The 27,591-nt window shown below is 32.7% G+C and overlaps 3 protein-coding genes and 2 long non-coding RNA genes across 9 annotated transcripts in view; 4 read left to right on the top strand and 1 right to left on the bottom strand.

Annotated features, from left to right (window-relative positions):
• The window catches only part of LOC148606950 (WD repeat and SOCS box-containing protein 1-like), a 30,020-nt gene extending 17,604 nt beyond the window's left edge, over positions 1–12,416 (bottom strand). For 2 of the 5 annotated variants that reach the window (XR_015915406.1, XM_088546469.1), the window contains exons 1-2: positions 12,283–12,416; positions 10,116–10,211 (exon numbers count right to left, since the gene is read on the bottom strand). Coding sequence is in view for 3 of the 5 variants with exons in the window: in XM_088546469.1 (XP_088402595.1) it covers positions 10,116–10,173 (58 nt within the window). In the remaining 2 variants the exon portion in view is untranslated. Of the gene's footprint in view, positions 1–848; positions 1,008–4,425; positions 4,590–10,115; positions 10,212–12,282 lie in introns of those variants that run through there. The other 3 variants (XR_015915407.1, XM_088546471.1, XM_088546470.1) reach the window with 2 other exon arrangements.
• On the top strand, positions 967–8,672 carry LOC148606951 (uncharacterized). The gene is made up of 2 exons (XR_015915409.1): positions 967–1,050; positions 6,829–8,672. It is a non-coding gene; the product is annotated as an uncharacterized LOC148606951 (long non-coding RNA).
• A 145-nt stretch (positions 12,417–12,561) lies between the features above and the next one.
• On the top strand, positions 12,562–13,213 carry LOC148606949 (uncharacterized). Its single transcript, XR_015915408.1, has 2 exons — positions 12,562–12,692; positions 13,115–13,213. It is a non-coding gene; the product is annotated as an uncharacterized LOC148606949 (long non-coding RNA).
• A 4,631-nt stretch (positions 13,214–17,844) lies between these two features.
• On the top strand, positions 17,845–21,655 carry LOC148606948 (uncharacterized). The gene is made up of 5 exons (XM_088546297.1): positions 17,845–17,947; positions 18,417–18,565; positions 18,839–18,918; positions 19,236–19,566; positions 21,496–21,655. The coding sequence occupies exons 1-3, from the start codon at positions 17,845–17,847 to the stop codon at positions 18,911–18,913; spliced, it is 327 nt and encodes a 108-aa protein (XP_088402423.1). The 3' UTR covers positions 18,914–18,918; positions 19,236–19,566; positions 21,496–21,655.
• A 5-nt stretch (positions 21,656–21,660) lies between these two features.
• Positions 21,661–22,812, top strand: LOC148606947 (uncharacterized). The gene has a single exon (XM_088546285.1). It carries the CDS (start codon positions 21,661–21,663, stop codon positions 22,810–22,812), a length of 1,152 nt encoding a protein of 383 aa, XP_088402411.1.
• Positions 22,813–27,591: the final 4,779 nt, after the last annotated feature.

The following is a 27,591-nucleotide window of genomic DNA, read 5'->3' as shown; positions in this document are numbered from 1 at the left end:
CTATCCCAGCATTTCAGCATTTAGACTTAACGAGAAATTTCAAAGTTTGTATTACATAAAATTGAGTGAACAAAGCTTCAATAAATTTCCACTCCCTTTATATTAATATCACCCTCAATAGTGGCACAGACCTTTTAAGGACAACCATTTGATTCTAAGGTGGGCTGGCAGGTTTTAGGAAATGAATATTCTGCCCCTGAAAAAGTTGAAAATAACACTTCTAGCCTACACCTCCTAGTAAATAAATAATTTTGTACTGGCTTCAGTACAGATTCTATATACAGGGAAAATGGAAATAAATAATCTTACCCCTTGGAAATTAAATTTCTGACCAGCAAAATTTCACAAAATAAACAATCAGACCCCACAAAATTTGTCCCCCCCTTTCCCATCAGAATCAAATGGTCGTCCTCTTAAGCCATTGACTGGCCAATCTGTCACTTCATTCATAGACTGCATTTACATGTTACTAGATTCTGGCTACAGAAAGATTACTGTCTACATGTATTTATAACTTCTACATGTATTATAAATGACCAGGGTTTAAATTTCTCTCAAAACACTCTTTCATGGTTAAGTACCTTAACTTACGGCAATGTCAAAACTTAATTCCATTCATCAATAAAGCTTGGTCAAATAATTAAACAATTCAATTATGTTCAAAAAAATTAAAATTTCAATTATGTTCAAAAAAATTTCAATTTCAGAATCAAAATAAAACAGATCATATGTGAGAAAACATGGCCGATGTATGAACTTATCCAATACACAACATTTAATCAATAAACCAGCTAAGAACTCTAGCAATTAACCGAATAAATACCAAGCAAACCACTAATTAATCTTACCTAAATCAATATCACAATTAGCCTTTGAAAAACTCCTTGAAGATATTGTCATAATCTTGTGATTTATCCAAAGAAAACAAAAACATACAACTAACAATTTCTAGTGAACATTATATTTGTAAAGCACTAGTGGCTTTGACATTGAACTGTGATACAGGACACGTTTCACCGATTTTCATATTAAAGGAGGCAGTCCTTCCAGGTAATATAGTACATTATGGCTTGGCCTAACCTCAATATATTTATTTACATCTATATAACCCAGATTAATTTAAAATACATATGGTTCTTTGGTACCTAATATACACAATATCACATCCTTCTTAACAGCTGCCTTCCTGTATAAGTTATTCAAGGATTGTTTTTAATTTTTGATCAAGTTATGGGAAATAACCAACTTGGGGGAAATTCATGGTATCAGTCTTGTATTACATATTCCTGGGAGGGTGTACATCAAAATATGGCGGCTAAAAAATATAGTGCGCTTCTTTTTTGCCTTTTCCTGTTTTTGTTTCTTGACAAATGACTATCATTTTTCATCATAAGTACAGGGTAAATATAAATCTATGACACAAAAAAATTCTTTTTGAGAAAAAACAGTATTTTCATGAAAAATAATGCTTCAGAAAAGGGGTCTATTTTATGAACTCAAAATAAAAGTGAAAGTAGAAAAAGTCTATTTTTAGTCTGACCTGTCCTGGTGTACCAATGTTGGTGCCTTTTTTTTCTAAAATGGACCTAAAAATTATTTTTGACATTTCCTAAATTGAAAAACATGGTCAAGATTGAAACTCCTTGTCTATTTTTTAAAAAATCATGAAAATTTAAGGTATACTATAAAAGCCTATGGGGCAAAGAATACAAGACTAAGACCTCATGCTTCATGAACCAAAATGCATTAATGACATCATAGTACCAAGTTAGTCTATGGAAAAAAAACTATTTTGCCCAAAAAGACTTAATATAACAACTGTTAATTGATCTTTTCTATGGAGAGGAAAAGAAGGTTCTCAATTGATTAATTTCTGAATTAAAATAAACAACATTCTTTTGTTTTTTAAATAACATTCCTATTTGCATGATCAAATATATTTTTTAAATACTATTTCACTCACATAGGATCATTTATGGAAATAAATATTTTTCATTTTAAATGGCTTCCTTTCTGCAACATGAAAGACTATAAGTGCTAGTGACATTTTAAAAAGATGATGTGACAAATCTCACATTTTAAATTATGTATTTTCAATACTTTTACTTTTAATAATCTAAAATAACTATTTTGTTTTTAGGTTTACAAATTTTTCACTTAAGAAATATGTTAATAATTTATTGATGCTTTTGATACCAAACTAAAATAAGAAATACACAGATTCATTGATTCATAGGAGACCATATTTTTTTATTTACATATTCAGGAATAAAATTAAGTATTCAACTGGGGAAAAAAATTATAAATGTAATGAAACGATAAGAGGCAAATTTTCATTTGCAATATGTAAACAAAAGTCGTACTTTATTTCCACTTGTTTAAGCCCCACGGTTTAGGCTAAAGCCAAAAGGGGTAAATGTGTCAAAATGAAAGTCATGCCCAATCTAGGCACAACTCTACAGAACTAAACAATTTTTAACTCTTGCTGACGTTACATAAACAAAATGTAAGTAGCAAGAAAGAGATCATCATGTACATAGTGTGGTCTAATTGACTGTAGAACCAGCATGAATGAAAGACCTTTTTAACAGGGCTAATAGAAGGACCTCATGAACGTAAGGCCTATGTTTGTTTAAAGTGATATTGGAAGAACTAGGGTATAAGGTAGGTCAAATCATTTTATTTCCATAAATTATTATAGGAGGATTTTGTGACTTTAAAAGTGCACAACTAAATGATGATATCTTAGTGGCATTTCACAAAAAAATAACAATAAAATGTGCTAGGGAAGACAGAAAAATAGGGTAGGTAGGGTAATCTTAAATAGACACATTTATTTTCTTGGCCTCAGGAAATTTTAATAACGGAAGGACATGATAACAAATTTTGTCATCTTTTTCAAAACAACACACAACATAACAATGAGTCAATGACAAGATTGTATATACATGTACATGTAACACTCCTATAATTTACATTTGTGAGTGGAGGAAGCTGCATTGTATGAATGTGAATCTTAATTTTAAATAAATCTGTCCCTCTACCAGCATTTATTTTGGCATTGTAAAATATTCTAAAAACGACATTTCAACTGACCAAAAGACCACAAAATACTCAGGTAAATGTACTTAAACATACATTTTTACTTGACGTAGACATAACCAAAACACTTAGAAAACAATAACTAAATGATCATTTATGACTTAGAGCTTAAATACCACTATGAAAACAAGAGGCTCCCAGGAGCCTGAATTGCTCACCTGTTAAAGTTTGTCTTTCAAGGGTAATAAATTTAACAAGGAGATGTCCAACAATTTTGACTCAAGAAGACTTTGGTAGAACTTATCATTAGGATCATTTCAGCAAGTGAAAGTTTCTTTCTATATATTACAGGTTTCAAGATATTGGCTGAAAACTGTAAAAAAAAAAAATCATCTTTCAAGGGCAATAACTCTTACAAGGAGTCGTCTGACAACTTTGATGCCTGAAGACCTTTGAAGGCCTTATAATAAGGATCATTTCAGAATTTAGCTAAACCTAACGGTTTTGGAAATATATGTGAAAAACTACTCTGACCCCTATGTTCTATTTTTAGTAGCAGCGGCCATGTTTTTCGACGAATCAAAAATCCCCACTACAATTCTATGCAGGATACCCCAAGGAACATTTATACAAAGTTTGGTTCTAATCAGTCAAGTAATTTCAGAGGAGAAGAGTTTTGTACAATTGTTAACGACGACGGACGACCACGACAGACAAAGACGAACGCCAAGTGATGGCAATAGCTCACATGGCCTTTCGCCAGGTGAGCTAAAAATGTGATAAAATGTACAGATCCAAGCTTTGTATGTCCTTGAAGCCTGATGTAGATGACCTGTGTAATATTGCATAAGACATATTCATGTTACATGTACCGGTACATGTATATAAAGAAATGACCGCATCTACCAGTACACATATCATCATAATAGAATAATGTACCTAAACTTTACATACCCTACAGAAAAAACATATTGGGTTACAGACTGTAAGATATAAATAAGTCCAAGTCATGCACTTATTTGAATTCCCTAGGTGGGAGCTCAAATTTAAATCTACCAGTACATGTTGATGTACAGTTAGAATATTAGTACATATATGTTAATTTTTCATGGAAATTGGATAAATTCACAAGTCCATTGTGAGTTTCCAATTTCATGTTAAACCTAAGATACATATATTATATTATCATGTACAAGTAGGTGACATGAGACTAAACAGAATGAAGTTAAAAACCCCACATTGCATCAACCTCTTTGCACAGTGATAAAAAACCAAAAGACATCTATTTTCAGATTTAAACATGCATGTATAGAATCTTTCTCTGTAAGAGAATCAACTTCTCATAGTGAGTTAACCCACAACTGACCAAAAATCTATAAATACCTTTTTCCTTTGTGTTTTCCTCTTTAAAACTTGTACAACTTATAGTCATATTCCAATCCAAATTATAGTTAAGTCAAATGAATTAATTTCCTTCTTTAAAACACTATAACTGTCTGTCTACTGACTACTACATGTACATAAACACACTATAATCACATGACCACAATGTACACAAAAACAATAACAAACTTGACCCAGTTTTGATACTCAATTGAATGTTTACATAGCGAAATCCACATGGGGTTCAGTTTTTGTTTAAACAAAATGTACATGTGTTTTACATGTATATTGCATGGCATAATTGACACTTCAATTTGAACTTGCAACTAATTCATTTGGTATTTTCAAAATTTGACACAAAGTATGTTTTTTCTTAATCACAATAAAATAATGTACTATTTAGGAAATTTGATAAAATCTGACTTTCTTCAATTAGTTATATACAAATGTAGATATACATGTAACAGTCGAATAGGTGATTAGTGATGTCATATTCACAAATTTGCATCTCATCAGGGGCAATATATTACTTTCCAGCCCTCCAACAATGAGTAATGATATAGCTGAACATTATAAACACATAAAGATGTTGAATACATGTAAGGAATCATTTCTCCATCTAACAACCAAAGTTATGAATGGAAAATTAATGTTTGGGAATGATCATGTTTCATGCTAGATTTTTATATATTAGTAATCTCCCTATGCTATTCTGGAAATATTATTGAGCTTAAAAATAAATCTGGTAAGTAAAGTTTGCATATATAAAACTATAACCACATCTTTTTTGCATTTTAGGATCAGTGTACCAATTTTAAGTTGACCATATCAATAGCTTTTAATTTAAAGTACCATTGTACTTTTATTACACTGAATAACATGTGCTGAATCATCTTTCATTTCTACAAACTTTCCATCAAAAGTTTCAACAACCAAATAAAAGTCCAAAAAAACTTTAAAAATGTTGCACAGTCACAAAAAGTAAATAATTAGCCACAGGACCATATTTTACGAACCATAAATACGCAAAAAACAAAAAAGTAAATTTAAAAGCTCTACTGGCTGTACTGAAATCGGCAATCACATTGCTACATCAAATACATGCAGTACCTGGCTGTATCTGTAAAATATTAGCCTTGAAAAATTGCATCAAACAGATAATATGGCATATTACCATACAACTGAAACTTGAGTGGAAGTTTGTACCAATTACATTCACATTATGAATGTTTTAATGGCAAATGAAATAAAAAGTTGCACACATAGGTAAAACCAAACTCGTACAGCATTGCCACAAAACAGAAAGTGGACAATGAACACCAACTTCAGTCCTTGAACCGATCTTCACAACTTTTTGACAGATCAACAACCAATAATTGAATAGTCAGTGACTGATCAAAAACCGATGAACAATAACCAATATGATCACTGTTTTGGTATGTGAAATGACTATTATTAATGATTATTTCACGTAAATTTTGGAATGTTTATTAGAACAAATTCAATAAGGTACAATACCAATTTAATTTTGAAATTAAAACATTAAATCAACATGTTGTATTTCAGTAAAAACAAGAAGCTCCCAGGAGCCTGAACCGCTCATCTGATTGAATTTTGCCTTTCAAGGGCAATAAATTTAACAAGAAGATGTCCAACAATTTTGACTTAAGAAAACTTTGGTAGGACTTATCATAAGGATCATTTCAGCAACTGAGAGTTTCTTTATATCTATCATAGTTTTCATGATATTGACTGAAAAGTGTAAAAAAAAACTTTCCATTTTTCCCCTTTCAAGAACAATAAGAAGTCGACTGACAACTTTTATCCCTGAAGACTTTCGTAGTCCTAATAATAAGGATCATTCAGCTATTGAAAGAATTTGGCTAAACCTTACAGATTTGGTTTATAGTTTTTGAAAAACTACTGTCTGACTTCTATGTTCTATTTTTAGTAACGGTGGCCATGCTTTTCGACAGATCAAAAATCCCCACATCAGTTCCATGCAGGCCAGGTGAGCTAAAAAAGGCTCAAGAGAGCCTGAATTGCTCACCTAATTCAAAAAGCAGCATTCTTTTTTTTGTAAAAGTGACCATGTTTTTTCTTGGATAAAAATTTCTAACACACATACATACTTCAGGAACAATCATATCAATTTTTCTTTAATTCTGTCCAGTAGTTTCTGAGGAGAACTTTTTTTAAAATACATATAACAACATCAAAAATAGCAAAAAGATGTCAAAGAAGGGGAATTACTCCAACATGGCAGAAAAGATTTACATGAAAAATTGACCACAGAAAGATCTAATCATGCTGAATATTTTATACTGTCAGAATTTGGTTAAACTTAACAATTTGGATATATATGTGAAATACTTTCGTCTAACCCCTACGTTCTCTTTTTAGTAATGGCGGCCATGTATTTCCACAGATCCAAAATCCTCAGATCAGTTCTATGCAGAATACCCTAAGGCGCATTCATACCAAATTTGGTTCTAATTAGTCAAGTACAGTGTAGTTTCAGAGGAGAAGAGTTTTGAAAAATTGTTAACAACAAAGACAGACGACAAGGGATGCCGTGATGGCAATAGCTCACATGGCCCTTCGGTAGCAATCATTGGTTTAATGTACCTGTTGACAGATCAATGACTAACGGATGATCAATGACAGATCATAATTATGCATGTAGTGGGATGGATTGGTCAAGGTACTGTAAAATAATTGACTAAGTATACCTCATCTGTATACACATTTGAAATCAATATGTCCAGTGGCAGCCAAGATTTTTGTGATGAATATTTTTTCTATAAATCCATATAATGAATATAAATATATGGTATACCCAAGAAATACAAATACAGATATTGCAAACTTCAGTATGCTGAGCAGCTGAACACATATTTCAAGGAGTAATGTCTTATCAACAGCATTAGAACCAGGAACTTAGGAAGTTCAAGATTCAAAACTAAATCTGAAGTACTCAAAACTAAAAAACAAGCGAATTGGAATCCAAATCCAGCACTGATATGTTCTACCAGAGTATATCACAGGGGCTACATTACAGTAGCCTCATGTTCAATACAAGGAACAAAGCCTCAGTGTTTGAGGGGATTTTGAATTTTGTGCTATGGCAAATTCGGTAAATAATATATGATATATTGTTTGTGGTCAGATAAGTCCCACAAAATAGGAAGTTGATATTAAACAGCAACCAAAATCCCTTACAACTCATGCCATATCTACATATAATTAGTAAAATACTAAATTTGACCATCAGGAGTTGAGATAATTATAATGAAATTCAGACAGACAGACAGACGAAAAGGTGATACCAATATGCCATCCACTCATTGAATCAGGCCCCTGTGCCACAAAACTTACTTAAGTCAGAGAAGTTTTAAGTGTTTGTGATGTCATCAATTTCAAATATTTTCATAGGGAGTTAAGAATATTCTCAGAATTAGGTATTTTAGTTTTGTGGTGATGGGGCCAGGTACATATGTATCAAAACCATTCAGACTGATTTAGAATTGCTCATGTATGCACCAATGCTTTTTCAGCTTATTGGTGTTAAAAATTCATATTTATGATACAGTTCTTGCATACATTTTGTATTTATAGATTACCCACTTATTACATGTAAGTCATAGTATAGTAACTTAATTTTTTTTAAAATCATATATTATATCATTGCTTGAAAGGCAATTGAAAGTCATTTATATGATTCTCAGTCCATTTTGTATAAAATCAAATTACGGGAGTGGGCATTTCTTTTTACATGTACCTTTTCACTACCCCCAGAAAGTGGTGATACTTAATTTTAGATAGTTCATGGCCAGGAAATATAATGAGGTACATGCTTGTACCTTTTTTTATTGAAATGGAGAAAAAAGGGGTATTGAAGCATTTTAAAAAAGAGATGAGGGAGGACTAAAGTTGGCCAAAATGAAGCATTTTGATCTACATGTAAATATATCTTATTTCTTAAACTGTTCTATACATGTACATTTAGTTAGTTCAGGAAAATCAAGTGTACAAAATAAAGAGTTTTAAGCAGTTATTTTTAGTATTCAAATATACATGTACAAATGTACAATGTACATGTTTTGTAGGCTGCAAGGATACATCTACCTCACGACATGAAACGTACTGTGATACAAAGGTGATTATATAAAACATTTCAATATGATACACAACAGCATGCTTGCCTATATATTTTCTTCAATTTGGAATAAAGAATATTCAACATATTTAAATATTATGAATTTTGTTGAAGCCAGGTTTCATTCTTCAAGTCTATATAACTTTGATCTTCACAAAGATTAATGATTTTTCACAAGACATGTTTGCATAATACAATGTTATTTCATCAGTTGTTTGAAAAAAAAGTTGTATTTTGACCTGTATTGTATCATATAGAAACCTCAGTCAAATTTACAGTATTGTATCGTCACCAAAAGTATCATGATACATTAGTACATCGATATCGCAATGAATTGTTTCATCCTTTATGTTGTGTACAGTAATTTTACTAAGAATCTGAACTAGATGTTTATTGCAACTTGTACATTGTAAGTCAATTTATTCTGCCGAAAACTCAAGAAGACATTTAATCATCTATCTATCAACAAAATTCAAGTTAAAAACTAAAATAAGAAATTCTCACTCAATTGAGTTTTAAATAGTGCGTTGAGTGCATTGTTTAAGGTTATTTAACAATTTAACTCAGTTAACTGTAAATTCAGAAATTTAAAATTGACTTGGCTAGGGATTGAAACCATGAAATGACAAGCATGCTACCCAGACAAATGACAACCTTTTGACATATATCAAAGGTTAATGCCATAATTAATTGCCAGCACTCCACAGTACTGTAGAACTGCCTAATTTTGGTCTTGTAATCTGATGCTTTGTAACATTTATCACTTTAAAAAATTGTCAAGCATCTGTAAATCTATATATTTAGAAATAGCTCAAGCCAAGGACTTCAGGATGCAGTATAAATTTTCTGGAAAAAAATAGAATAGAAACCATGCAAAAATATGTGAAAATTCACAAGAAAAAGTTAATAAAATCAGATTTTAAAATAACAAATTTCCCGCAAAATATCTTAAACTTTTATTTCATCCCCTGAAACTGTCCAAACTTTTTCCTTCAAAAACCCCTACCTCATATAGGCATCGCCGGTTAGATTTTGAGCTATTTCACTTTGTAATCCAATTATTAAATTTAGCATGGTAAAAAATTGACTCACTTTCACTTTCACAATGAAGTCAAATTGTCATTGAAAAAAGTCCCATCAACACTGAAAATAATTGCAAAATACTTTTAAAAGTCCCCTTTTTCAGAAAATGTTTTATCAACAATAGATTCTTCATTTTAAATCACTATAGCAACCACCTGTTTCCATTTATGTCATTTTTCATCCCTAGCCAAAAGTGCAAAACTAAACTAAACTGTGGAGTGCTGGCAATTAAGGTCAATGAAACTTCTTCAGAAAGTTGTATGTCACTATTAAATCACTTTTACTGGGTAGTTATGACTTTTTGATACAAAAAATATGTTGATTTAAAAACCTGTAATATTTGTTCTTAGATTGAAACTCCTGACCAAATTTTCAAAATCTCTTGATCTTAGTCTTAATGTTTACCACATGCATGACATGTTTTTTAAGTAAATTAAAATAAACTTACCTATATCATCAGCTTCTTTCCTACAAAACCCAGAAGGTAGGGAGGAGAATGTTCTCATTTATTAGGCTCAATTTATGTCTTTCCACAACTGACAATCTGAAAAAAACAATTAAAGACACATAATTAAATTAAAAAATAGGGTATCAAAAAAGCATTAAATGATAAAACAAAAAGTGAAAAAAGGATTGCAACATTTTCAAATTAAATTGAAATCTACATTTTGGATTTTGCTGAAAATTACTTTGTTCGATGATACTTAACAACAGTGCAGTTTCAAAAATATTTGCTGATCCATTCTCCAGTTATCATCTGGACACCGTCAGGGGCAGGCAGATGGACAGACACACAAAAACATGCACCTTACCACTTTATGTGGCAGGGTATAAAATGGAGAAAACTCGAAATCAGTCATTCTTGATTTTCAAACTTGTCACAAGAATAAAAGGTTCTTATGCATGTTCTTGAGAAAGATTGGGTGATCTTCCATGAGTAATATAAATTTTCAGTCTTTTCACAAGTGGAGCACAGCAGAATGAGCAAAACGACCAGAAAATTTCTATCACGAGTGGAAGATCACCTTGGCTTTCCCAGCAACCTATGTATCATGAGGGCAAGGGTTTTTATTCAATGTTTTAAAAATAAAAATCCTTCATGAGGACCATTAGTTTCCATGATGTGACTTCAGGATTATAGTATGATACAGTAGAGTGGAGAAAGGATTTTGTACATCTTACAAATCTCCATTATAATCAGGCACACAATCTGGAAACAATGTTTCAAGTCAAAACTATGAATTTCACTGATGAAATTTGGAACTGTGGAGCATACTTCTCATAGTAAATGGGGCTGAAATTATGACCAAAAACAAAGTCAGGAAAATCACTACCAATAGCAGTTAAGAGATAATGCTATACACTACTTTCTACTCTTACGTGGTGAATAAAACAGCTTGCATCTAACTATACATGTACAGTGAAACTTCTCCAAACCGGCCACTACTTGGAACAAGAGGAAATGGCCAGTTTATAGGGGTGGCCAGTTTTGTGAAATATAGGAATGCATTCTAAGAGTTGTTTCCATTAATGTGTTCTACATGTATAAACCTACATCTTGTCAGTTTGTTGGTCGAGACATGATGTTTAATGCCAATTCAAAACTTTGGGCCTTTCATTACATTTCAAAGCTTGCATCATTTGTATATGATTTGATTTTACAAAAGGTACTGCCGACAAAATAATGTTCATACATTCTTTTTTTTGCTCTTTTTTAATTTTACAAAATGTATTACATACTTACAATACCATCAAGCAAAATTTTTAATTTCTCCAATCTTCACAGTGGAGTTATTCATATCCTCCATTGTGACTCCATCAAAGTAAAAATTAGTATAAAATGGCTTAATTTCATTGCTTATCAATCGTTTTTTTCTGTCCATAACTGAGAAATGTTAATTAACTGCTAGAACCATTAAATACACCTTGGTATAAAGACGAAAGTAGTAAACTTCTGACAATTTCTGTGGATAGTGAAGACATTGTGACTCCACTCATAAAGTCACCACTGCTGAGAGTGGAGAAATTAAAATTAGTGTTGAGAGTAGTGTACATTTGTAGGTTGTCAAGGGATATGTGGCGCATATTACTCTCAGCCAATGGGCCGAAATACAGACCCAAAATAAGGTCAGGAAAGTCGCTCTTAAGGCAAAATATTTAGGTTCTACTTACCAGACAACAAAAATATTCATGTAATGATTAAAACAGCTTTTAATTTTGATTTTTTTTAAATATGCTAATAGTCAAATAGCAGTTATCCCCCCTTAATTGTCAAAATACAGAAATGTTGATCATTGATTTTTCTACTTAAAACTTATACAAAAATTGAAGCCATGCAAAAATACAAAATATTGGTATTTATTTTTCAGGTTAAGGGCCCAATATTTGTAACAAAAAACTTCTTCCGTTTATTTTTCTGGTAATTTGTAAACACAACAAGTGACGAACATCTTGTTTTGTATTTTCTGCAATATCACAGCAAATATTAACAAAAAATTGATGTAACACCGAATTGATGTTCTTGAACACAGAAACATGTAATCATTATATACACAACACTCCTATGCATGATTAAATGAAAAATACACAAATATAAAATCGCAAGTTTAACTTACAGTGGTCAAGTCTTTCTCCTCTACAGGCATGTGCAACCCATGATACCAAGATGGCGGATCCACCAAGTAGGTATAAAATTGCGAGGTATAAGTGTGATTTCTCTTAACTTCTTGTATATATCAGGCTCGTTTTTGGAACGGAAATTTATATGTGCCTACAGATTTTGACTATCTATTTTTATAGTTGTGCAATGAAGTACAATACCGAAATCAACAGTTGAGATTTTGGTTATAATGGGGAGTAACGGAGAGTTTCAACGACAAATTTTGTCGGAAAAGAAATTTCGGAATAACATTGAATATCTTCGTATGATTTCACTTTCATGGCTATGTCTATGGCTTCTTAACTGTGTAGAAAAGTGTTACTACTAAACTTGGTCGTTCTAAAACCATCAGTAAAGATTAATATAGTATGTGTTTGTTTACAAATTGTCTCCCTTTGTTTATGTGGCAATTAATGCCTTCAGCTCAGACAGAGTTGTCTGTCTTAGTGGTCGTTAATGAATTACTTTGAACAATTAATGTAAAAATCATGATGTTATAGTTATATTATTAACATTTATATTGATAATATATATTTTTGATTTTAAATAAAATGTTTTAAGTGTCAAATCATGTAGTACTTCTGATAATTTTGCATATAAAAATATTGCATAATACCATTCGATGAGTTCACATTGAATTTATAAATATTGTCAATAAATACCATGGGTTGAACAGGATAAATAGCCTCAGAAAGTCTAAAATTTCGACTGATATTTTTTATGTTCATTGATGCCTTTGCAGATATGTTTTCTATGAATATTGATGTATTTAAATTTCTGTGTTTCAGGTCATATGTGGAGGAAGGGATACTTTGTAGTATACTCGCTATGCTGTGGACATATTTGTGATCAAGTTTCAATCTGAATAAATATAGAAGTTAAATATATATTTATGAATGAATTCTAGCCCAGTCAATGACTATATTAGACATGATAAGTATTAATTGACAGGCCATGTGAGATGAATCTTGGTGTAATCATGAGACTTATTTTTAAGCAAACCTAAAAATCAGTCTTTTTAAAAACTGCAAGAGTTTATTTTAAGACCGACTTTTTGTTTTATTTAAAAAAAATCTTCAGAGGTCTTGAAGTACTTTTAGTAAAACCATTGACATCAACTGAGGTCGATACATACAATTTCATGAGACAATTCATGTTATGCAATGCCTTGGAAAGTGTAATTTACTCCTGAGTTCCGGGTCAAACGCTAATGCAGAAAACACCTAATAAAACTTATATATACTAGGTATACGCACGCATATATATATATATATATATATATATATATGTCTGAAAAATTCCCAACGATGTTAGAACTGTCAAATTTGCGATGCAAATTTTTGGTCGTTCCCTCCGCGGGACTCGAACTCGTACCGCTGTGACATCTATGGCAACACCGCCTGCACTAAGTCCAGCGCGCTAGACCACTCGGCCAGCTAGGCTATAAAATATAGCTTTCGCTGGCCGGGTCATTCCTCCTCGTAGGATTAATCTAGGGCTGTAACTTAGTACACGATGTATGGTAGTACGGGACAGTTCATCTAGGTGTTTTTATGTAGGATAGAGGATCAAATTAATGATGCATGTCACAACAAATCAATATTATACAACGTCTCAGAATGTGACGACTTCGCAAATTTGACAGTTCTAACATCGTTGGGAATTTTTCAGACCCTTCTAAAAGTTTACGTTATCTTCCCTGTATTAATTTGATCCGATGGAGCAGTGTAGCGAATAGAGTCGTCACATTCTGAGACGTTGTATAATATTGATTTGTTGTGACATGCATCATTAATTTGATCCTCTATCCTACATAATAACACCTAGATGAACTGTCCCGTACTACCATACATCGTGTACTAAGTTACAGCCCTAGATTAATCCTTCGAGGAGGAATGACCCGGCCAGCGAAAGCTATATTTTTATGGCCAAGTGGTCTAGGGCGCTGGACTTAGTGCAGGCGGTGTTGTCATAGATGTCACAGCGGTACGAGTTCGAGTCCCGCGGAGGGAACGACCAAAAATTTGCATCGCAAATTTGACAGTTCTATCATCGTTGGGAATTTTTCAGACCTTTCTATATATATATATATATAATATGCATCATTTGACGTGTACTCTTCAATGATTTCTTCTTTTTTTTTCATGTTGACTTTCTAATTACGTTGCATGTTTAGTTTGTATTTAATTGTTTAAGGTATTGTCATTATATCTCTTAAAGGGGAAATAAAGACACGAACGAAAAACAAAGGAAAAGAGCCTGTTTCTACTACATGCAGAAACCGAAACAAAAACAGAATGTGTTCACACAAAAATTGAAAATTCTAGTAGTCTTCCAGATGTACACCTAAACTGTTATCATACCCTACACAACTTCTCAATAAAGATGTCATTGATTTTTACTCATATTGGACCCGTTAACGTCTATGATAAAGCCGAAATACCTCTGTCGTGGACTCAGTGGAATTCAGAGGTTGGATATAGCTTTATTCAGAGACTATATAATACTTACTATTAGGAATATAAAGTCATTGTCTTATTGGGGTAAACGAGTTGCAAAAAGTTACAAGATCAAATTAGTTTAAAAAGTTTAATAAACAAACAAACAAACAAAAACGTGAATCTGAATTAATTAGATGTTTATATGCGCAAAATAAATGAATGAAATATATTCTGATACAGGGGCGTTTCATAACCCCTGCATCCAAATACATTCCATGCATTTAATTTACGCATATAAACATCCAATTCTTAATTCAATACCAGACTGTGACAACTGAAAGAACAAAACCACTATGCGAAGTAAATAAAAAAAATAAAATATTGAACGACCTGGCATGAAAAATAGGTTTGGTTCATGAACCATGATGACGACTTCACTATCAAGAAAATGTGATAAGAGGTCAAATATCCTAGTGGAAGACACCAAGTAGTTAATACTACATAATGTATAAGACTTATAGCGGAGTCAGAATGCTGAAAACAGATTTAAATATTCAATTATATTGTTTAAAAAAAACGCCATATTTAATTTTATCTGTTCGCTTTGATAATTGTTTTGAATTCTGTTCAGCTACAGGCATCAAATTGACAAATTAAAATATATTCTATTCTATTCCAAAATATCATCTTTGAATATATGAGAATATTGACAGAATTGGGAATGAGTTATCTGGTTTCTTTGCTTCAGAAATTGGTGGGCGTCAAGGCGAAATTTATCGCCTTTTTTGTTTTCAATATTTCTATCAGATTTGGAAGAAGATTTCATTCAAAATGATATAAAATGCCTCGACAGAGTTGATAAATATTTCCAAATAGAGTTTGATATGTACATGAAAATAAATTTGTTATTATATGCTGATGACACAATTCTACTGTCTGAAAATGAAGAAGATTTACCGCTGCTTCTACATGCATTTAGTAAATATTGTAAGCAATGGAGGCGGTCTGTAAACTTGGATAAAACAAAAATCATGGTTTTCTCAAAGAAAAAAATCAAACAAAAAATAGATTCATATTTGATGGCGTTATTATTCAGTTTTTGATTCTTTTCCGTATCTAGGGATACTGTTCAACTATAACGGCAAATTTTCACTAGCACAAAAACATTTAGTTGAACAGGCTCGAAAGGTCATGTACGCATTGATACATAAATCTAAAGGATTGTGTCTACCAATTGATATACAGTTGAAGCTTTTTGATATATTAGTAGTACCCATTCTATTATATTCATCAGAGATATGGGGTTTTCATTGCAATAAGGAAATAGAAAAGTTGCATTTGTATTATTTGAAACGTAACTTAGATGTTAGATCAAAAACTCCTAATTACATGGTTTACGGTGAAACGGGAGATTCCCGTTGGATATACTTATAAAAAGCAACGAATGTAATGTTTCTGGTCAAATTTATTGAACCATAGTAAATTATCAAGTTCTCTGTGTAATTTTGCATATGTGATGTTTTCTAATAATGATGTAAATATAGCCTGGCTTTTGAGTATGAAATCATTATTTGATAACCTAGGGAATCACTATCAGTTTTAAGTAAATTTGATGTTAAATATGTAATAAAACAGACATTGATTGACCAATTTTGTCAGAAAATGTACAGTGATATGAATGTTTCTACTAGGGGCCAACTTCATTCAAACTTAAAGATAAGCTGGTCCATTGAACCATATTTGTTGAGACTGCCAAATTTGTTCAGAAAATTGATCTGTAAACTCTTATGTTCGAACGTAAAAATACCGGTAGAGAATGGTAGATGGGTTTGGGTACCACGAGATGAACGATTTTGTCATTTGTGTATAGAGAGGGTAGTTGGGGACGAATTACATTATTTGTTTTTGTGTAAATGTGCAAAAGTTACTGAAATCCGTGATAAGTATATTTCGGCATATTATATAAATAGACCATCGAAAGAAAAAATGTATGGTCTGTTGACGTTGTGCAATATAACATTGCTTAAAAAATTGGCATTGTTTGTCAAAGATCTTATGAAATTACTATAACTTACATTCAAGAATAATAAGATTCCATCTGTCTCTCTGGTAACATGTTAAATCCACTTGTATATAAACTTAATACAGTGTCTGAGCTCAGATTTTAGCACGTGCTTCCTGATCATGAATAATTTTTGAGTTAACGATCTTGATTATGTTGGTCAATATATTGTTCATACAATGTTTGTTTATGTGTATGAAAATTTACTATTTATTTGTATGAATGTCTACCTTCTCTGTCATTGTTGTATTGTAAATGTGTTAGTTATCTGCCTCTTGTTACAGTGTAATACCTGTCAGAGAGTATTAATAAAACTTGAAACTTGAGTTATCATTTATATTTATGTATTGATTAAAATCCTAGTTCATGTAAAGAAGCATAAAATCTATGTTTACACCCGCTCAGGAATATGTAATACAAGACTGATACCTAAAGTGTTAATTTCTAGGAAATAAGACGTTTCGGCTATGGAGAAAGTTCGGCCTTGGTCGATTCTGGCTTTTGTTTCGGCCGTGTACCAGTTCGGCCATATAATAAAAGGCCATAGTTTTTCTTCTTTATTTAATTGGTAACAACTTGTTTTATCAAAGATATGATATGTCTCAACTGATATTTATAACTACATTTGTATTTAAAGAAATGAAAATATTAAAATAAATTAGGTTTTATTTGTTATTAATCAAATCCAATTAATATTGGAAGGCGATACACATAACCTTAATCGGCAGATAAAATGCAATTAATTTATTTGTTAAATTAATATAAACTGTTTTACATTGCCATTAATGAACACAAATTACCTGCTTTGAAGTAGTAATCGTTCGGTTTTTAAAACTGAATGTTGGTTATAACGGTCTTTTTAACACAAGCTAAGCACACGCTTATATTAATTGATGTGATTATTGGGATGCAATAAAATCATATACTCAATATTTGAGTCCTTTCTTTGATACGCCGCCTAAATGCTTTAAAAGCTGAAGCATGTTACAACATCGTCATTATTGTTCATGTGGACATGTCTTATCCATGTGTATTTTGCAAGCAGGAGGTCCGACCTCGACAACATGCTCTGGAGTGTGAGAGTTGTAACAGATGGCAGTATCGTTTGTGTAACACAGGTTATTCTTTTAGTTCTGTTTATTAATTTTATTTTTTTTTCTTTTCGTTCTGGATGGTATAAAATAATTACTTGATAATACAGAAAAATTGTCAAGTGTAATGAGAAAAATGATATATAAAGGTCATAAAGTGTGATAATAATGTGAAAAAACTAAATCACGTAAATAGATTAAGAACTAAAATGGGGAATATGCCAAACAGACATTGATCAACTCGACTCAATTTTTTAACACGTTTTCCGTTTTTGTAAGTTTTTTAATTTGACTCTTGGTACTTTTCTCCGATTAATAACATTTGCCTTTTTTAAAATTTGTGTACATTGTCCTACAAGTACCAATTAAGATTATGAACTGAAATGTGAAATATGCCAAAGAGACATCAACTCGACTCGATTATTTTTTACATGTTTTCCCGTTTTTGTAACTTTTTGTAATTGACTCTTGTCCTACAAGTACCCATTCATTTCAGGTGTATCCCTAGCTTCTTACAAGCGGTTAAACAACGGTGAGGTAGAAATCCTCTTTGAGTGTAGTGAATGTGAACCACCAATAATGGGTGTTTTGAATGGTGAAGACGGTGAACAACACAAAGACTCCACAGAAGAAATGCAACATGAGGTAATTTATAATTAACTGTAATTTATATGTAAGATAAGAGCTGAGGTATCTTTAATGTTAAAACTTAAATAGATTTAATTTATAAAAAGTCGGTTTTAATATTTGAATTACATTAGAAAATTACACAAGAAACTATTACTAAACATTAACTGTTCCAAAGTAAATCCATCATAGAAAGCTGAGTACACGAACAAATAGTGACTTGTATGATATACATGTATTTGTTGAATGTTTTTTATTGTTCTATTATGTTAATGCCAAAACCATTTATAGATAATGTGTTCGAGCAACAGACTGAAAGAGGTGATTCCACACAGCAGAGTAGAAGCCTTTTATATTTCACTTTGAGTCAGGTATTTATACAATTATTCAACTAATTAAATTAGATTGAAAAGAAAAACACTTGTTATAATTGCTAATGAGATACAATTCTTCAAATGAATTGAAAGAAAAAAATACTGTTATACGAAATTTTGAATAATTGCTAATGAGATATAACTAATTAAAATAGATTGAAAGAAGAAATACTATTATAAGAAATTTGGTGTAATTGGTACTGAGATTAATGATATAAACTTAGGTTATTTAACTATATATCAAGAATGCAAAATATTCATAATAAGTATTTAAATTACATCTCTTTCTTACGGGTGTATGGTCTGCTATTAAGGCGACGTTTCCAACAGCTGACATAAAGGGATACTCCTTCCATTGGTGCCAAGCAGTTATGAGGAAAGTCGCTACTCTTGGTTTAAAGACCGCCTACAACCAGAAGCAGACAACTCACATCTTAATCCGGAAGATTATTGCACTGCCTTTCTTGCCACCACAGCATATAAGACCAGCATTCATGCAGCTTATCTAGTCAGCAGTCAACGCATCACAGCAAATGAAACAACTACTAACGTACTTAAGGAGGACCTGGTTTTCTAGCAGTGTATGTAATGTACGCCAGTGGTCCGTCTACCGCCAGATAGTTAGAACCAATAATGATGTCGAGGGTAAGTTAATCTGTATGCTCCAGTTATTCCTGAAAATAGAGACCTTCCAGAGTCCGACTACTCTGACTCCGACTCCGAATAAAGACATTTAGTACTGCTACATACTTAACATGTCTAGTGCTGAACTGAACTAGATTTCTACTGATTTAAGAAATAAAAAAAATAAATGTAGCAATTTACTAGGTATAAAAATAATCAACATATTTGGTAAGGGTAATGCGGGGAACCAAGATTCTAGCGGAAATTAAAAGAATGTAATCCAGGGACAAACACCAGACAGAAAAAGAAACATGCACAACAAAGGAAATAAAATAACCAAAATAATACATACATAGTAACAAAAGTAAATGAGCAACTCGGACTCTACTGAAACTGGAAGCATATACCAGGTGCATCGGTAGGGTAAGCGTCTTCTGCTTTCTGTTCTGGTAGGGAACTTAATACCCATTTTCCTAGCCACCCATTATCGATTGAAAACAAACTTTGTGGACCAATGAGTGGCCTTGGGCTGACATTTCCATCCTGGTGGGGTTGTTGTCTCTTGTACATATACATGTACACCATCACTATTCTCGATATATTTATCCGGTTTATTCACGTTTTTCTTATTTGACATACATAGGGTATATACATTACATTCCAGCAAAACATTCAGTGGATAAAATTTGCCCTGTGCCACCCAAATTATGGCATTTTCAACATACGGTCGGCATGCCGATGGGGACAAATTGTGCTCCTCTACTTGAAGAAGGGATATCGTTTAGCTAGATCATTTTATCTCAGTTGCTGCTATATAGATGACGTATTATAGTTAAACGATTCTAGTTTTGGGAATTATATACATATCGCATTTAACCCCCCCCAACCAAGAACTTGAGATAAACTACACAGCAGTCACTGTGAAGTCAACCTCATATCTTGACCTACACTTGGAAATCGATGGTAAAGGTAAACTATTGACCAAACTATACCACAAACGCGGTGACTTTTCATTCCGTATTATCAGCTTTCCTTTCATCCTTACGTTATGACTGAGCTTGCCGTAACTACGCAGCCTTTTTGTGAAGATTGAAGTCAACACTACAGATGTTTTATGGTCGTCATTCTGAACTCGTGGATCGTTATGGTGTATCCACCAACACCATGAAAACTGATTTGTTCAATACAACGTGTCATAATTTTCCTTTCCTCTATTGTCTACCCTGGACTTGACTATTTATGAGCCAGTTGGCGGGTGTTTCTAGAAAAGCAAAAGGACGCTTACCCTACCGGTGCACCTGGACCATGCTCCCATATTTTTTTTTTTTTTTTTTTTTTATTTGGGGGTTGTGGTGGAGTCTGAGTTTGATTATTTTATGTTCTTAATTTGTTGCGTGTGTCTGTTTCCCACGTCTGGTCTTTATCCCTAGGTTACATTCTTTTTAATTTTCCGCTAGATTCTTGGTTCACTTGATAACTCCTCCAAAAGATTTTTAAACATGAACAACTTTCATGACGAATAATGGTTTTATCGGTATGGTTACAATTAATTATAGCGTATCCTTTTTTAAACTTAAAGAACTGGGTTGTACTCGACTTCATTTATTTATTCATATATTTTTATTTTGATACAGAGTGGATAATATACGTTGATTTTGTGAGCTTATTTAAAACCTATTACATTTTGATCAAGTACTGTTGCACTGGGCCCGTGTTTGATATGAATTTCGTATGTCATATTTGCACAAGTATAAAACTCTATAAAATCCCCATGCATTATGGACCATACCAAACAGATTCAGAAGTTTGGCACGGGGAGGTATGAACGGTCAGATGAATTCGTACTGATAAATGCCTTTATACATGTTGTCTTTATAATCTCCAAAACTCCTTGTTTATGACCATTAAATCTTCTCTGGACATGGAAAATAACTGAACCTTATCTTTCAGATGAGAGAAAGTTTGGAATAAGCTTATACAAGAGCACTCAAAAACCGAGGAAGTCACGCCACTTAACACATGTGATATTATTTAATCATATAACAATACACATGTAAATGTGTGTGTTTAATACAAATCCAATCGTCATTCAATGATAGTGTATGAATCTAAAAGATGGATTTCAACGTACTTTCGATCTCTGTACTTTTTCCAGTTTGGGTTTTGGCTAACCAGTTTGATCCCCACGTATATCCGAAAAATGGACCATTCTTTGAGGGCTGGTATATGCGAATCGTAGACTTTGAGAAACGAAACAGCTTTGGAATATTATTCGGTCATGTTTTGCCAAAACCTGTCGGTCAAACAGTTGAACCGAAAGTGCTAGCATCATTGCTGTTGCGAACAAATTGTTCTTCTCAAAATGTGTGTGCCCTGAACTCAACCAATGTCATCTGTGATGTAAAGAATCTTAATGTCACCGTGAAAAACGGCCCAGTTGTAGCAAATCCAGACGATAAAAGTCCGTCTTTTTTCAGCTGGAAAACACCGTTTGGATTTTTCATGCAAAATGGAAATAGAACATCATTCCAGTTTGATTTCGGAAAGTACGTTTTTCGTGCCAAATTTGGAGCAACCGTCCCTTGGGGCCCGGATGGTGAAGGCCCCGAAGGATGGATTGATAAATTGCCATTCATACCACTGCATTGGTTTGTGTTTAGTTTGCGATCACCTGTTATATCATACGAGATATTGGATACTGAAACGGGTAGAACTCTAGTCGGAACAAATGGTGTTGTACACATGGAGAAAAACTGGGGAGTTTCTTTTCCAAAAGGGTGGATGTGGTCACAGGGTGTAACTCCAAGACATATTTCTTTTGCTTTATCCGGAGGTCTTGTGGCTCTTGCACATATTACGACGGAGCAGTTTTTATTTGGTTACCGTAATCCATACAAAAACATCGTGCTGAATTTCCGACCGGGAAATTCCATCTTTTCTGTCCTTCGCAATGGATGTTCAGGAAGTTTTCATGTGACGATTAAAAGCTTGATTTTAAAACACAAAGTTGTTCTTTCTGCTTCTGCAAAACCAAAGACATTTAGCAAATGTTTGTATGGACCTGAAGTGACAGGATTTAGGCCCGTGTGTACCGAGAGCTATGATGCTGTCGTAAAGATCGTCGTGTATGAAAGAAGCTACTTTACATGGAAAGAAATCGATAGACAAACTGTGAAATACTCAGCGCTTGAATTCGGTGGAGCGTATACCTGCAATGGGGAATGTTCTTCAAATAACGATGAGAATAGCTCGGTGTATTCACTATGAGCAAACTATGATGATCGATTCTATTTCGAATACTCAAGACTTGTTGCCGGATCTCCAGCAATACTCATTCACTATGTTGTGGGACAGCATATTTTACATATAAGAGATTATATGCAGTGAAAATTTGAAAATATTGAATTGATGTACTCAAATATTCATCTATAAAGACAATCATGATAATCATAATTATATTACCCGATTCATAGCGGTAAACAGAATAATTTACTTGCAATAACACAAATATATATTCTTCCCTGGTATATTTACACAACTGAATTATAATATCATATGCAGAAACATCGTTGAAAAGCTAGTGTGAGATTTCATTTGTTTCAGTTGACGAAGAATAAATGTCACACACACATACACACGCGCGTACGCACACACACACAGAAATAGTTATTATCCCCTAAGTCTGCACGTCGTTATCCCGAAATTTAGAACCGGAGCCGACACAACGAATGCAAACATCACGATAATAACGCAAGCAAGGTCGATAGCTCAATACTTGTGTTTTGTTTTTCTGTTGGATATAATCGTATGGTAAGAAATAAATAAACACTCTTTATCCTTATATATTCATGCATCCGAGGATAAATTTACAACTTAAAAGAATGCAGCATTTAGATCGAAGAAAGGCTTTCGACACAGTAATGGCGAGAAGGTTTATTTTATAAACTTTGTAAAATAAATTCCCTACCCAAATGTTTAATATATTATATTCAACGTATAGAGACCCTAGTTGCAGAATCAAGTTAAAAGAAGGCCAAGGTAGAACATTTGTATCAAGATGTGGAAGTAAAACAAGGGGATGTTCTTAGCCCCATTTTATTTAATCTATACATCTATGACCTTGTTACAAATCTAAATGAATCTCAAACTGATCCAGTTGTTCAGGGTGATCTTACTATTAATTCTCTTTTGTATACAGACGATATTATTTTACTGTCCAACACCGAAAGTGGTCTACAAAAATCACTAGACGTATTAGAAAAAATTTGTTCATCATGGAAACTAGATGTAAACAAACAAAAGTCTAAAATAATGGTCTTCAATTCAAATGGTAAAACCCATTTAAACAGTTTTAAAATCAATAATACCTATATTGAAACTGTAAAAACATACTGCTATCTTGGAATAACTTTTGAATATAACTGTAATATAAATGTGTCCACAAAACTATTTATGGGAAAGGGCCACAAAGCCTGGTTCAAATTTAAAAAAACCATGGGACTTAACAATGCTAGTTGTATATTGGAAAAACTATTTGACTCACTTGTAAGTCCAATTACATTATATGATGTGAAATGTGGAGTGCATATTGCAATCTGAATGATACTGACCCATTTGAATACTTGCATATCAAATTTATTAAAGACATTTTTAGGAATACACAGTAAAGCAACAAATGTTGCATGCTTAACTGAGCTAAATGGACATCCTTTACAAGAAAGAGTACAAATACTAGCAATAAAATTTTGGGAACATATCTCCAATTCAGCGAATACATTGGTAAACAAAATATATACAAATATCCCTGGTTGAAATAAATGGCTAACAACAATTAAATTATGGATAAAGAAACTTGGATTTGGCTACTTAAATGATAATAACAGCAATATCAAAAATTTCTTATCTAATATCAAACAAAGACTCCATTATCAAAACTTACAAAACCCAAATAGTAGTATAGGCGAAAGCAATAAATCATCTTTCTATATCTTTCTAATGTAGACAAAACCAAAGGCCTTCCTATGTTGATGTCTGTAGTGCCAACTCTCTAGCAATAGAGAAAGGTCGCTATAAGAATATTCCTCAAAATAACAGAATTTGCACAAAATGTACCACTGATGAATTGCACTTCTTTATTCATTGCCCAGCCTATAAGAACTAATTACTAAGCTTAAAAGTAATTATGAAAATTTTAACTCATTAACAGAAAACAAATTACATTTTTTTTAATAGCAGTTCAATAATAATCCTCAAGGCTTTCATTGAATATATCAGTAAATGTCAAGACCAGGAACTTTAAATTTAGATAATGAGATGTTAAGACACTCGGTTTTCAAAATAATTAATATTAAACCCCAAATTATACTGTAATTATGTACAACCACTCTTTCTTTGATGTCTATTTGTCACCTCTCGCATTTTCTTACTACGCTTTTTTTTTTGCACAATTGAGTCACCAACCGTGCAAGTTCCTACGTTAATCAAACTTTATATCTTACTTTTTTCTTTGTTGTTGTTGTCAGAATTTACATATTTTGTCTCAATTATTTGTGTTATGACCATTTACTGTAAATGTGTTAGAACACATAACAATGTGGAAAAATATTGAAATATTGAAATATGCACTTACCTGACAATACGATATTCATTTTGTCCTTTTTATTTTTTTCGGACAATTTCAATCACGAATGGATTGAAAATAGTTAAAAATATTTCCTGTAGCATCGGCAAAAAAGCTACTCAAATCTGTGCGCTGCAACCTCGAACATGTCCAGGTTAAGCAATTTGGGCCAAAAAGGAACGCAGGTAAATATCTACAAATGACATATGAAATTCGGACATTGGACACAACGAATGCAATTTTATTTTTGATTGGAAAATAATATTTCAGTAAGTTAATGCATACATTCTCCATTTGGTTTGTTTCCTTATTCTTTCCGATTTTTTAATCAAAAATTGATAACTGAAAGTTCCAAAATCGTCATTTTCTACTTTTATCTGTACTATTTGTATTATGAAAGAGCAATCAAGGGAACCAAGGCCATAGCGGCAATCAAAAGAATGCAATCCAGGGACGAAGACCAGACATGAAAAACAGACATACGCAACAAAGAACATAAAGTAACTAAAATCATACATACAAAGTAACAAAAGCAAATGAGCAACCCGGACACCACTAAAAACTGGGAGCATGGACCGGGTGCACCGGTAGGGTAAGCTGTCATGATGTACTTACATTCAAGCCCGGAGGTTAACTCCAAAATATTTAGACGGGGTGTACGCATTTTTTTGCTAGAAGACCCAACTGAATTAATATTTATAACAAAAGAAATGGATATCCGAATTAATACATTTTTTTAGAAAATATACATCCGCGTTCAAAGATGTAGACAATATTGACCCGCGTCGGTAATAAACATTATCACGAGCACTCGTAGAATACATATTATAGTGATCATTATATTGCATGCGCGAAGAATCTGGTCAATTACCGGAATTAATACAACTAAGAAGGAGTATTAATACTTATCATTTAATTTTATTACTGAAAACATTTACCACACACACACAAATTAATACTATTTTTAATGGACCTGAATTTCCGGCACACCCCTGTATACCATAATATAGAAAGTTACTTTCCTCGGGCATGTAAGCATATGCATATGTTTGTTAAACTGCGGTTTATGCAGTGAAGTACATGTACATGTAATCAAAAAGGCAATACAAAACTGAATATTGCAACAAGGTATATTTTATAAGCAAATATATATACGGTGAAAAATATAAATGTACCTCCTAAACTGTTAGTTGATCGGTATGTTATTCGTGGTTCTTTGTGTCATGATTCATTTAAGACGTCGCGCACAAACTTGACTCCACGAATGTAACGTTTTCAAATCACGTTTTTCTTTTTTTTAATTGACCATCAAACGTTACCTCATTTGCAAGCATTTTTTCCTGTTCACTACCTGAATCCACTTGTATATTTTATGATTACGTGTGTTTGTTATTAAGAGGAGGCTAGCTGATGATTTGTCTTATTGACTTTTTATACCATAAATTTCGAAATATGACCTAATGTTTGCGTACTATTCAACACCAATTGCGGTGTGATTTTATATTTCGTTGTTTTGAGAATATTTCTTTTTCGAACGGCCTTATTTGGAGGATGAGTATGAATCACATTTATCATAGTAACAATCAAATATCTGCCTTTTACTCTCCTTTTAAATAAACACAACCATGAACAAAATTAAACTTTATTAACCGTTACTTAAATTTTAGTCGACCTCTCACTCGTCAAGGCGGCACAGTATATTTCTTTGGAGGGAATCGTCAATAGAAACTGTCCGTCGTCACCCAGTTCTTGTTCCGAGCATATATACACTACAGAAAGCGCGGGAACAATATCAGGAATACGTTTTATCAGATTTTGTTCCAGAGGATTTTCGTTCACCATTAGATCGTGAACTCACTAAAGTTCCTTTTGTTTACTGTATAGTTTTGTCCTATTTCAGGCCTACCTTGCTTTTTCCATTCTGTTAGGAAATACAGCATCATCTTCACAATTATAAGAAGATTCTGATATTTTGGAACGCCTCCTATAAAGTTTCATATAGTCATTTCTTTTGCGTCTTTTGTCTATTTCTTACGTTATATTCTCTTTGTCTTTTTGCCCCTGCGTTAAAATATACAAATCAAGTGTCCAACGTCGACTCTTTTCAAAATTCAAAATGTCTAGTAGAACCACAAGTCTTGGGTCTCGCAAGGCAAACCTCCAACAAATTACTAGAATTAAAATGCTTAATGTGAAATCGGCTTTACTTTCCAATTCACATTATGTTCTAGGCAATGGTCCTTTTTATACATTGTACCATTAAAGATAATGCTGGAGATATTAAGATACATTACATATGAGTTGCTTTATAGTTCCGCTTGTTTGTAGTCATTATCACTTACCTATCAACAATCCTTTACCTAATTAAAACATTGGAATTTGTCTGTTTATAAGGTACATGTACTTGAACCACCCGTTTCAGTAGT

The sequence above is a fragment of the Perna viridis genome, chromosome 9 (assembly GCF_037379345.1).
Source record: "Perna viridis isolate PV_CMFRI_1.1 ecotype Kerala chromosome 9, ASM3737934v1, whole genome shotgun sequence".
NCBI classification, from domain to species: domain Eukaryota; kingdom Metazoa; phylum Mollusca; class Bivalvia; order Mytilida; family Mytilidae; genus Perna; species Perna viridis.
The sequence above is the reverse complement of the archived record's forward strand: the minus strand, read 5'-3'. Positions and strand labels throughout refer to the sequence as shown.

Bases quoted from the DNA above. Each gene is read 5' to 3' on its own strand.
- LOC148606947 (XM_088546285.1), top strand. From the start codon at position 21,661: ATGGATTTCAACGTACTTTCGATCTCTGTACTTTTTCCAGTTTGGGTT.
- LOC148606948 (XM_088546297.1), top strand. From the start codon at position 17,845: ATGTCTTATCCATGTGTATTTTGCAAGCAGGAGGTCCGACCTCGACAA. The intron at 17,948-18,416 runs GTTATTCTTTTA...CATTCATTTCAG, and splicing joins GTATCGTTTGTGTAACACAG to GTGTATCCCTAGCTTCTTAC. The intron at 18,566-18,838 runs GTAATTTATAAT...AACCATTTATAG, and splicing joins CAGAAGAAATGCAACATGAG to ATAATGTGTTCGAGCAACAG.